Source organism: Chelonoidis abingdonii, chromosome 5 (assembly GCF_003597395.2).
Source record: "Chelonoidis abingdonii isolate Lonesome George chromosome 5, CheloAbing_2.0, whole genome shotgun sequence".
Classification (NCBI taxonomy): domain Eukaryota; kingdom Metazoa; phylum Chordata; order Testudines; family Testudinidae; genus Chelonoidis; species Chelonoidis abingdonii.
The window spans coordinates 62,450,873-62,462,457 of NC_133773.1; the positions used below are offsets into that span (position 1 = coordinate 62,450,873).

Genomic DNA, 11,585 nt, shown 5'->3' on the forward strand with positions numbered 1-11,585 from the left:
CTTAGAACCAATATGGTTGGATCTTTAAGTTTGTTTGGAGTCCTGTTAATTGAAGTAAGAGTCCGCCCATATGGATCCAATCACAGGATTGGGCAATCTCACTTACTGGAGTTGGGGACTTTGGTGCAAGTTTTGCTGTATTATAACAAAAACCCATTTGTGGTGGTGATGCTCAATTCTCTCATTTTCAAAACTCATTGAAATAACTCTCCCCACCTGTCCCCCAAAGGAAGACAATTGGTAAACTGTGATGTAAAGTTTATATACACTAATATAATGTTTATCTGGAATATTTACAAGGTTGATTAAAGCAATATTTTACAACTCTTTCAGGTTAATCATTAGGTATATTACAGTTAGGCTGATAAAATTTGCAAAGTTTAAAAAAGGTAAAAGCTGTATTCAGATCAGTCTACAAAACTTTTTTTGGGGGGGCAAGGGTCAGATTTGTAGAAAATAAAATGTGCACATGGGTTAACTTACTTCTATTGATGCATATGTACCTCATGCAGCAGTTGTAATGGTATCCTCTATAGTGTTAAAATAGATGACATGCCATTTCATATATGGACAAAATCAGACCCCATTTACAAGGCCAACAAAAGGGGGAAATGTTTGTTGCCATTTCTGAGTGTATCAGAGCAAAACACACACAAACACGTGTATAGAGAAAGGTGGTGATATCAGTCAACCAGCTTTCCTAACGTGAAGGAAAAAGAAAAATTGAGACCAATGTCACATTGTGCTTATGCAAAAACCAAACCAAACAAAAACAAACTAGCTTTAAGCAAGACATTTAATACTTCACAAAAATATTCATGATTTTTATTACAGTTTTAATATATTTACAAAATTTGAAGGGGAGGCTTTTCCTCTCCTCTTCATTTTAAACAAATGGCCATCGTCTCCCATGCCTGCTATATCTTGTGGTTCAGGAAGGCTGAAACAAGAAGATGCAAGAGGCTTGAAGAGCTCAGAACTGGGGCAGCTGGTGTAAGTGACTAGAGTAGAAGTGATTAGCATTGCAGTTTGCGGATGCTGCGGGAGAATCGTTTGAATGCCCGCTGCCCTTTCTGCCACCGCTTCACGGAGGTGATCACCAGCTCTCCGGCCTGCCTTTGTCCCATCACTAAATAGGGTGCATTTATGTCATTCATCTCATCACAGGTACACTGCAGGCCTCCTTTGAGCCAGAGCACTGTCTTCCTCAGCTCCCTTTCTGTCACCCCATTCAGCTTGTAGATGGTTTTGCTCTTTGTTTCGGGAGTGATCTTGGTGTCCCCATTGATGTATGTGATCTCCTTCACTTTTATCTTCAGGGCTAATCGGGAGAGGGAGAAGTGGGATGAGAGAGATTGAGAGAGTTTTTTTTTTCCCCCCATTAGTGCACATAAAGGGACCTGGGGAGGGAGGTCTTCTATTGCTAATTAAACTGTCAGGGGCTGACAGAATGGGCAGCAGGTGGCTCATTTTCTAAAGCCACTAAGTGCATGCAAGTCATCTCAGTTTGAATCGACCTTAAGATTTTCTTCTTCTTTTCTAAATGCATCCTTTCTCTAATTTTCTTAACATTTGCAAACACAGAGAGGGCACATTTTGTATATTAAATATGCGCTAGTTTCTAACCCAGCATTAGACATTCTTACGGAAATCCTAGAATTTGAAAAGGAGGGATGGGGAAGAATCTAAATCTAATTTGAAATCTGATCTTTTCTGTGGTTAAAAACTTTAAACTTAATTGATTAATCTGGAGAGGATTTTTAGGTAAACCTGTAAAGAAATGATATTTCACATGTATTGCTGTTTGAAAGAATAGATCACATGGAAGGAGAACTGACCTAACAGCTGCATTTGATCTGATAAAATAACTAAGAGAGGGAAATACAAGGCTCTTTAAGGACTTACACAACATATTTATCTCTGAGGTATTCAGATAAAACCTTTTAGGCATTGTTTGCCAGTCCAAAGCGAGGATAAATAGAGGCTATGTTAATACATTGTCCTCATAATGGCTTTGTTTCTGAGGACACATTTGAATTACTTCAGATGTTTACAGTATATGTCCACCTACAATCATACTGACTTATTATAATAGTCTCTTGAAATAAGCATGCTTCAGTTTGTACAGTTCCCAATTCTCCTTGTTAAAGGGACTTTCCTGTCCTCTTCTAACCCAGAATTTTAATGTTTTGTATATATACATAAGTCTCCACACACCACCTTCTCTGTGAAATCATATGTAGAGGCTCATTAATAATCTGTAAAGAAAGTCTTTACAAATGTTTGAGACTGGGTTTTGGATCTCTCTTCTGTACCCCTATATGAAATCCTTCCTCCACTTTTTCCCAAAGACAGAATTTTGGACTACAGATTGCTCTTGTTTGTTGTACTACTCCACTTGCCAGAGTCCACTATATAAACGAATATTAAACAGCTTTATTGTTGGCGATTTTGTTGGTTTTTGAGATGAGGAGGAAATTGCAAACAGAAATCTGTCTTTGCTAGAACTTAAAAACACTTTTTCCACTCTGAGGACTAGGATTTGCATGATTGAAGTCTTCTGACACAGTATCTTAGAAGGATTGACTTTGGTTTGATTTGCAGACAAAGCTAAATCCTGACCGAGGTCCTTACTCTGACAGAAATCCCATTGCCTCCTATGGGAGTTTAACCTGATCAATACAGGAGTGGACCCCAGTCATGGAATTCTAACCAGGGGGCTCTTCTTTTACTTACCAAAGTCATTTTTGCAAAGGTTTTCCACGATGTCGTTGTCATCTTCGTTCTTGTTTTTGCAGGCATCACAGACTTTTGGTGCTGGAAATGTAAGAAGCAGCTTTCAGCAGGTTTGGTTAAAAAAGAACAGCAGGTGGCGTTTGGGAACATTGAAGCGAATTGAGATTTTCTACCAACTGGTATGTGCCCTTTGTAGAATTCGCACAGCTGTCTTTAACTAAGTTCTGACTTACCTTTCATTTCCCAGATGACCCCAGAACTGATCACACATAGATTGCTTCGTTAACATAACCCCTCTAAACGAACTGTTTTCGTTTTTTTAGTTCTAAGAAAAGAGGGATTTTCATTAAAACAGGAATGAACTGTGAAGTGTGCGTATTCTTTCAGCTATAGTAATAATATAGATCGCATTCTGGTCAACGTCCTTCCTTTTTCAAAAAGGAGATGAAGATTTGTGAAATGCACAGCAGCAAAGAGCCAGGGCATCAAAGTAAAAATCACAAAACCACCAAAGTTCCCGCTAAAAGCGATAGGAATAAAAGCATTTCTACCGCGTTGATTTGTTTATCGCTTGGGTTGGGAAAATGTTCGAAAAATGCAAAACATTTCCAGTGAATTACCCATCTAACCTCAAGAGGATTGGAAAGTCACGCTGCATCATGTCAGAAAAGATTGCTAAGCAACTTTGCAATTGATTTCAGATCTGCCTAGAATGAAGCAGGGGCTTGAAAAGAAGTTCCTGTTGAATCCCCTGAAAAGGATGAAGGAGCCCCCTTTCCCTCCCACGAGGAACAAAAATCAAGGCAGGCACATTGGGGGCGGGGAGGGGGTGTTGTGAAAGAGTATCAAGCTCAGGAGGTTCCCTTTCTATAGCAACTCCCTCTCACCCACCCACCCCTTTTATAACTAGGGAAATTCTCCTTTTGCATGATCTTCTCCACCTAATTAAAACCAGCCCCCACATAAAAAGCGGGTACCAGTGGAAGAGGCTTCCTTCATTCGTAATAACTGTTGATTCATGGACTTTTCACGTATGAAATTGCTTTGCTGATCAATCCAAAACCTTGACATTTTTTCAGTCTCATTATCTAGCGCTCTCTCTTTAGCAGCCCTACAACAAACTAACATGATAAATAAAGGTGTAAAACAATCTTCTGTAATTCTTAACTTTGGCCACTGTTTAAAACCTGTTCACAGCAGGAAACGATTTATTTTCGGCTGCTTTAAAAGTCATTATGACTCCATAGCCCCTGGCATGTGTTGCAGAGTATAGGGGATGCTATGGTTCTTGAGCTATTACAATATGCAGGGAAACCCATTAACCCTTCATTGAAATAATAATGCCCAAGATCTCACGAAGCTGCAGCAGAATCAGTCTTACCTTCTCTGGCGGTAGGGAGGACGTGGTCGCCGCTAGCCGGGGGGATGCAGAGGTCGTTGTCCTGGGGGAAGCGGCTGCAATCCAGCATATCAGGCCAGGGGAAGCCGAAGGCAGACATAACTGGGGCACAACTGTCCTTCACCTGCTCACAGAGCGAATGGCAAGGCTGAATGGTCTCATCCAGGTCATCAATGCAGACGGGCGCGAAGAGCGAGCACAGGAACTTTCTGGTGTCCGGGTGGCATTGCTTCTGAACTAGAGGGATCCAGGCTCCAGCCTGCTCCAGAACCTCCTGGATAGTTTCATGCCCTAGCAGATTGGGCAGCCTCATGTTTGGGTACTCGATACCGCGGCACAACAAGAGGGAGGCGGGGATAGGTTTGCAGTTGGACCTCTTGTATGAGAACTCGGGCTGTCCAAAAATAAAGAGCCCTTTGACGGACCCTATGCAGTGGGAGGTGATACAAATCAGGAACAGAGACCAGTATCCCTGGTACATGGTTGGTGACTCACACTCTAAAACGAAGGTGAAAAAAACGCCCCAGCGAGGCTTCCAGTTTCTTACAAAGGCAGAAAACAGGCTGTAGCCCAGAGAGAGAGAGAAACTCTCAGCTCTACTTAGGCTACATGCAGCCTTCCAGGAGGCTCGGGCTCTGACTGTTAGACAGGGGTGGACAAACTGATCAAGATGTTGAGCAAACAAGAGTTTTCTGGATTTTTTTATGCAAATTGAAGGGGCTGGGAGGAGCCTTCTGACAATAATCCGAAAAGGATTGGTCACTACTTTCTTGGTCTGGTTTTCCTTAGGGGATTCGCTTTTGGCAGGCAATCCTAAAAAGAAATGTTACAATGCATGTTAAAAAAAAACCTCTGAACAAAGAGCACAAAAGACTTAGGAGTTCATTGTTTAGGCAAATAAAGAGAGCTGCTTTAAGGTTGTGGCTTAGTTTTAAAGGTGAGCTTTGCAATTAATAAAGCTATTGCAAATAGAACTCTTCCTCTTCCCCTGCAATTGAAGATGCTCGTCTGTTTCCTACTAGTCTCCTTTACTCAGTTACCACGCTGGGCTGGTGCTTCCTTCTCCAGCGGAACGCATCAGGAGAGACTTGTTTGTTTTCTGTGAGTTTGACCTCAGCTGAGTCTCTTCACCTCTGACCTGTTTCTAATTCATTCGAATTTGTTGCAAGAGGGGTATTTTTTTTAAACTGGCATTAGAACTGGATTCGCAGCACTGCACCGAAGTGTAGCTATTTCACAGCCTTTACTTCCCACGGACCTTATTTTAAGAAGTCTGATGATTAACACACACATACACACACCTTAAGGATTTTTTCCCCTGATGCTTGTTTCAATAAAGAAAAAAAAATCAGCTTTAATTGCGTATATGGGGTATAAAAATCACAGTGAAAAATATTAGCTCAGAGACTAATTAATGGCTAACCTGTCTCCAATTCTCACAGCGAAGTGGGTAGAAACTGCCGCTAGCTCAGCAATTTGACTGTACTGCATTAACTGGCTCCATAGGATTTCAATCTTCTTTTAATCGCGGTGTAAATAATGAATCTTTATTCATTAGTATCACAGAAAAGACTTTTGCATGCTATTTTTGCGCCTTATACTAATTATTTATTGCTCAAATTTACACATTTATAAGCGCCCAAAGCCTCTCTACTCCCATCCAATCTAATGCGCAAATATTACACAATTGAAATTAAAATAAAAATGTGGCTCAATAGTTGCCAGGATTCAGGGGAAAAAGACAAAATTAAATTAATTATACCCGTTCCCACCATATAGTAAGAAAAATCAACCACTTTTCAAGAGAAAGTACAGAAGAAAACAAATGAGATGAACGATGGGAATCTGTGAATGCTTAGTGATCATTGTTCAGTGTGGTGTTCCCCTAAAAATGGATGTAATAGTGCAAATCAGTTCTGAGCTAGGCACCGGGAGCAATGCCCCTGATGGTGTGATAAAATACTGCATGACTGGGGGTTTTCTATCCTTTTCTTCTTGCCCAAGTGAAACCATAGGAAAAAGTTGCTGCTGAGGCTGTGACTTCATGAGCTCCCCTTGCCTTCTCGCCTCCACCCATAGGAGATCAGTTCTGTTCATTGCATGAAAGGCAGATAGAAGTGGTGAGTGGGAAGAAGGTGAGGTGGCGGTGGTGCCACACAGAATGTGCTTTAGAGATTAAGCCTGGTTGGGGTTTAGTGCTTGCCATTTACAGCAAGGAGACTTTGACAAAGAAGGCTCTCTCCCCCACCTTTAGAGTATGGATCAGTTACATAGACATATGACAGCCTCGTAGGTTTTTCAGATTCAAAGAGACCTCCCTATCAGGAAGGTAAAACACTTGTTATGATAAAGACCTGTTATGATAACAGGTCTTTTACCTTCCTGATAGGGAGGCCTCTTTGAATCTGAAAAACCTACGAGGCTGTCATATGTCTATGTAACTGATCCATACTCTAAAGAAGGTTTTTCCTTACTGAATCTTTCTTCTAATTAATGCACAGGGAGCAATCTGAGTCTGGAAATACATAGTTCCAAACTGGGAGAGAATGCTTATAATTTCAGACCTCCTTTCAACCCCTGCCCTCTAATCAGGCTATTCAGTTTGCACTTACCTGTGACCAGTAAGGGCAGAGAGTACCCTACTTCCCCTTTCAGGGGAGAGAGGGCACATTACAGTTAGTGACAATTTTGCCATTGACTTCAGAATTGAGCCTGGAGATTCACATCTTTTTGTGCTGTCCCCACCTCACTGTTGCATTTCATCAATGAGAAACTGGGACCTCAGTCTTTTGCCCAGTTGCAAGAATTAGATTGTCTTTGAAATAGTGTCTCTAAAAACTTTGCTGAGGGTAAACAATTAATTGTTCTATAGGGAGAACAAAATGTATGTATATCGTTTTCTAACCATCTGTCTTCATCTAGAAACATATTTACAGGATTGGATATTGCATTGATTTACAAGGGCAAAAACCAGTGGAGGAGGCATTGGGATCCCACTCACAACACAGCTTCTGTGTTATTTGCAATTGCAAACCTCTGAGATTTAGTAAAATTATTTATGACAACATTGCTATTTGAAGGTATCATTAAATATCTCCTTATAGATGTGGTACTAGATACTTGACTTGGAAATCATGATTTTGGCAAATTACAAATATATCCTGTAATGCATATACATTTAGCTAGCTGACTGAGGTTTCAGAAATCTTGGGGGTCATTTTCTTTGTTCATGTTTTGTTAAGCAGAGTGCAAGTAGAATATCTGTAAGGGTGTATTTTACCGTTGTGCATTAGTCACCGTGTAACTGAACATGAACCAAGAAGTCACCTTTTGTATACGTTATCTGACCAGGTATTTGATAAAGCAGATTTTCCAATGCATCAGTCAATTTGTAGAAGTCACTGGGAGTTCTGGGTGCTCAGGGACTGCAGGCTGGGCCATAGTCCTAGAGTGTCTCACTATTGTATCCCCCCTGCAGAATATGGGAGTTGCCATACTGGGTCAGACCCATGGTCCATCTAGTCCAGTGGCCAGTCTCTGAATGTGGCCACACCAGTCCTGTCAGAGGAAGGTGCAAGAAACCTCACAATAGGAAATTATGGAATAACAACAGGGACAGTTTCTGCCTCACTTCTTATTGGTTTATATCCTGCAATATTGAGGGGGGAGAGATAGCTCAGTGGCTTGAGCATTGGCCTACTAAACCCAGGGTTGCGAGTTCAATCCTTAAGCAGGCCATTAGGGATTTAATTGGGAATTGGTCCTGCCTTAAGGAGGGGGTTGGACTAGACGATCTTCTGAGGTCCCTTCCAGCTCTAATAATAATAATCCATGATTCCATGAAGGTTTATATCCTTTCTGAAATGCTTTCTTTAAAAAAAGCTATTCTATAACTTTAGATATTCTTGTTATCAATATTACTATCTATCCTTTTTTGAACTCCACTAAGCTTTTGGCCTCAATAACATTCTGTGTGGCAATGCGTTCTTCAGACTAATTGTGGTATCTGGATTGAAGGCTTTTTGTCTAGTCTCTTAGAGAGCAATATAAGATATTTCAGATTCTTTTATTTCCACAAGATATGTAATTTCAGGGCCTTGTCCTGCTCCCACCGGAGTCAATAGCAAAACTGGGAGAGTAGGGTCTAACACTACATTTGACTAGCTCTACTGACCTCTGATTACTTTATGTAGTTTTGTATTTTAGAGGGCTTCATTTGCCACTGCCTACCATCTTGGGTTGTCATTTACACTTGTGCAAAGTGGATCTGAAACATGACCAAACCATAATTCTCCTCTCATGTGCCCTCTTTTCATAGGTGCAGGCTGTGTAGTCAGTCATTTGCAAGACAGTGGGGAATGAAGCTCGGAGATGGTAGGTCAAGAGGAGGAGCTGTTTCCTAACAAAGAGGATAAAATTGTAGGAGGAGATCCTCCAGTCATTGAAGTCAATGAGATTTTTGCCATTCGCTTCAATAGGGGAAGGATGGGGACCATACTGTGCTTTTCAAGGATTAGAGCCTTGACTTTAGATGAGACTTGATAATAGAATAGCATTTTAAAACCAGACTTGGAGAACCAGTTTCCTGTAAATGTGAGATGACATTTTAAAACCCCAGTACCAAGCAATATTTATGTTCCTCATTCTGATCCTTTTAATAGAGGATGTTAAGGTGCTTTAGATTGAAAGTTTGAGGATTGGTCCTTGTGATTGTAAACTCTGATATTACTTTCCTAAACTGCAGGCTTGAATGCCTGTATTCTCTATTATTACTCTTGCACATCAGAAAGCTTTGCTGAAACCGGAAACTTGTGAATTAGCTCTGGGTCAAGATATTTTGATATGAAATATTCTCTCTGAGTGACACACAAATTGCAAGATGAGTTTTACAGGTGTGTCTGTGGGTGTTTGTGTATATGTGAGTTTATGAGAGAGAGGGAGCAAGACAAAGAGAGAGACAAAGAGCGAGAGGTTGCTGTTTAAAATAGTCTAGGAGAATGAGAACTTTGTTTAGAAATAGACTGACTAGGAGTTAAGTCATGGGGGCCTGCTCTATGAGATGCTTGTCCTTTTTGCAGAGATATCTAGGAAGTTTGACATATTGAATTACAGCTTCTGGTGAAGAGACTTCTCAACTTCTTCTTAATCGGTCTGGCTCTGGTTGATTTTCATGAAATGATTTGGGTTAAGAACAGGATTGGATTTGGAATGAGGCTCTAACTGTTTAAAATTGGTATTGTGTTTCAACTCTTCCTAAGTGAAGTTATGTTCCAGGACTGTCAGTGCATACATTTTATAGCTTAAACACACTACTGACATGCACCACCTGGATTAGCATGCAAGACTTTAGCATAGCTTTGGAAGGCATTACAGGTTTGTGAAAAACAATAGTAGTGATATAACTTTCCAACTAGTGTTCTAGTTTATTGTGTCTTTGTATTTATTACTTTGTAGACTACAAAGAAACTAACAACACATTATTGTGTTAAATTTTATCTACACAGTTCACACCAGAACTTTGGCAATGCATTTGTTTAAATAAAGCGAATACCTTCAAATAAAACACGGAGGCCTACATCTGCAAAAGTGACTAGTGATCTTGAGTGCCCTGAGACCTATTAAAGGGGCCTGATTTTCAGAAAGCAGGTATTCAGCACTTTCTGAAAATTAGGCCCCTTTAAGTGGTCTCAATTTGAGAACCCCAAATTCTTAGTCACTTTTGAAAATTTAGGTGTGTGGCTATAAATGCATCACTGCAATTGTGTGACTAAACTGTAAGGTATGTTTGGCAAGGAGGTGTTACCAAAATTGTGCAGCCTTGATGCAATACATTTTCCCCAATGTTAATAGTATTTTTTTCCCTAAGAAAAACAGAATTTCTGAATATCTGCAGCCTTGATGCAATACATTTCCCCCAATGTTAATAGTATTTTTTTCCCTAAGAAAAACAGAATTTCTGAATATCTCTGGAAAGAAATTCAAAAGCTCAAAGAAAAGCTGTAAAAGAGCTGCATGCCCATAAAAGGAATGTGAATTTGCCACATCAGATTGTACAGAAACAGGCCAAGTCCAGATTTGTGATGAGCTCTTGAGTGTGTGGTTTGAGACTTCATTCTGTTTTAAAAGCTGGATTTGTTGTCCCTAAAGTGGAAAATTAGTTTGCCTCTGAAGTCAATGGCAAAACTCATGTTCCCAAACTGTGGAATAGAAGATTAATGGAGTCGTACTTGCCTATTCCAGAGAGGTTGAGTTTACTGGATTTGTAGAGGATGAAAAGGCAAAAGTTACACACACTTTTGAGTACAGCTTTTTAGGGGGAGGCATCTCAATTTCAACCACTTTCCAGAGAATTTATTAGCCACATAAATGCTTTGTATTAAAAATCCCTAAAGAAACATTCTTCCTTGGTCCATTTACACCAGAGGCATCTATTGGCAGAAGGGATGGAAAGGCTGCTGTTGGAGTCTTTCAAAAGCCACACATCCTCTTGCCACCAGCTCTCTGCCTTGGTTTGCTTTCTCAGGAGTGCTATATTTGGATGTGAATGAGGGCGGGGGAAATGCAGTGAGGAGTTAATTACTGGTGGTATAGCGTGAAGGAGGGAGAGAAGGGGCTGGTGCAGTGAACGGGAAGTGATTCTGAAGTGGAAGAGGAGAGCGGAGAGAGCATCCAGAGGAAGGGAACAAGGTGCTAGAAGGGGAAGTAAAGTAACTGCTCTAGCTACAGCCGGTGGTGTCCATGTCAGACAGACTCTTCGTGCTTTCCAGTCTCATCCATGGCGCGAGGGGACTCAGCACTAGGATCCCTCTGCTGCACGCGTTCACTCCAATAAACAGCTGCTGTTTCACGGTTAATTGGAAATGAAACTAATGAGATATTTATGGCCCTTGGCTGCACTTTCCCACGTACTTAACACGTTAGACCCCACTTCATACTCGAGTAAATCTAAGTCCTTCTTTGACTCGCCGAGCAAGCTTTGATTTAACCCTTTATTACGGGGGATGGGAATTTCTCTCTTCGAACGCTGCCTGGAAATAGCGCAGCCTTACAGAAAGGGTGGGTTCTTTGTGCTCCTCTCAACGAGAGGCAGTTGTATAGAGCCTGCAACAATCCGGAGCGTGGACAAAGCTATTCATGTACAAACAACGAGCCTTGGCGAATATCCATCCCAGGGCAAGGTAGCCCTGAAAAAGTGCACGTAGCGGACAATCACCTTATCATTGATTGGTGATATTATGCTAGTGTATTTATGTGGCAGCTTGGTTCCTCGTTAAAAGGTTCAGATGTATATCAATTCGCCTGAACTCTGTTTAAACCCTATTTCACATCATGTTCCTTTAAAAGGGGGTAACACTGTAATTTACTACAGAAGCCAGAAACGAAAGAGTAGAGCCTCCTCGTGTGTCCATTTTGCAGGCTTTAGCTTATTTTTGTCTTCGCCAGGAATGAT

The 11,585-nt window shown here is 40.9% G+C and overlaps 1 protein-coding gene across 1 annotated transcript; it reads right to left on the reverse strand.

The window, feature by feature from the left end:
* Window positions 1–880: 880 nt before the first annotated feature.
* Window positions 881–4,780, reverse strand: SFRP2 (secreted frizzled related protein 2). Its single transcript, XM_032779095.1, has 3 exons — window positions 4,118–4,780; window positions 2,737–2,817; window positions 881–1,321 (listed from the first exon to the last, which is right to left on the reverse strand). Exons 1-3 carry the CDS (start codon window positions 4,614–4,616, stop codon window positions 1,017–1,019), a joined length of 885 nt encoding a protein of 294 aa, XP_032634986.1. The 5' UTR covers window positions 4,617–4,780; the 3' UTR covers window positions 881–1,016.
* Between the last annotated feature and the right edge of the window lie 6,805 nt (window positions 4,781–11,585).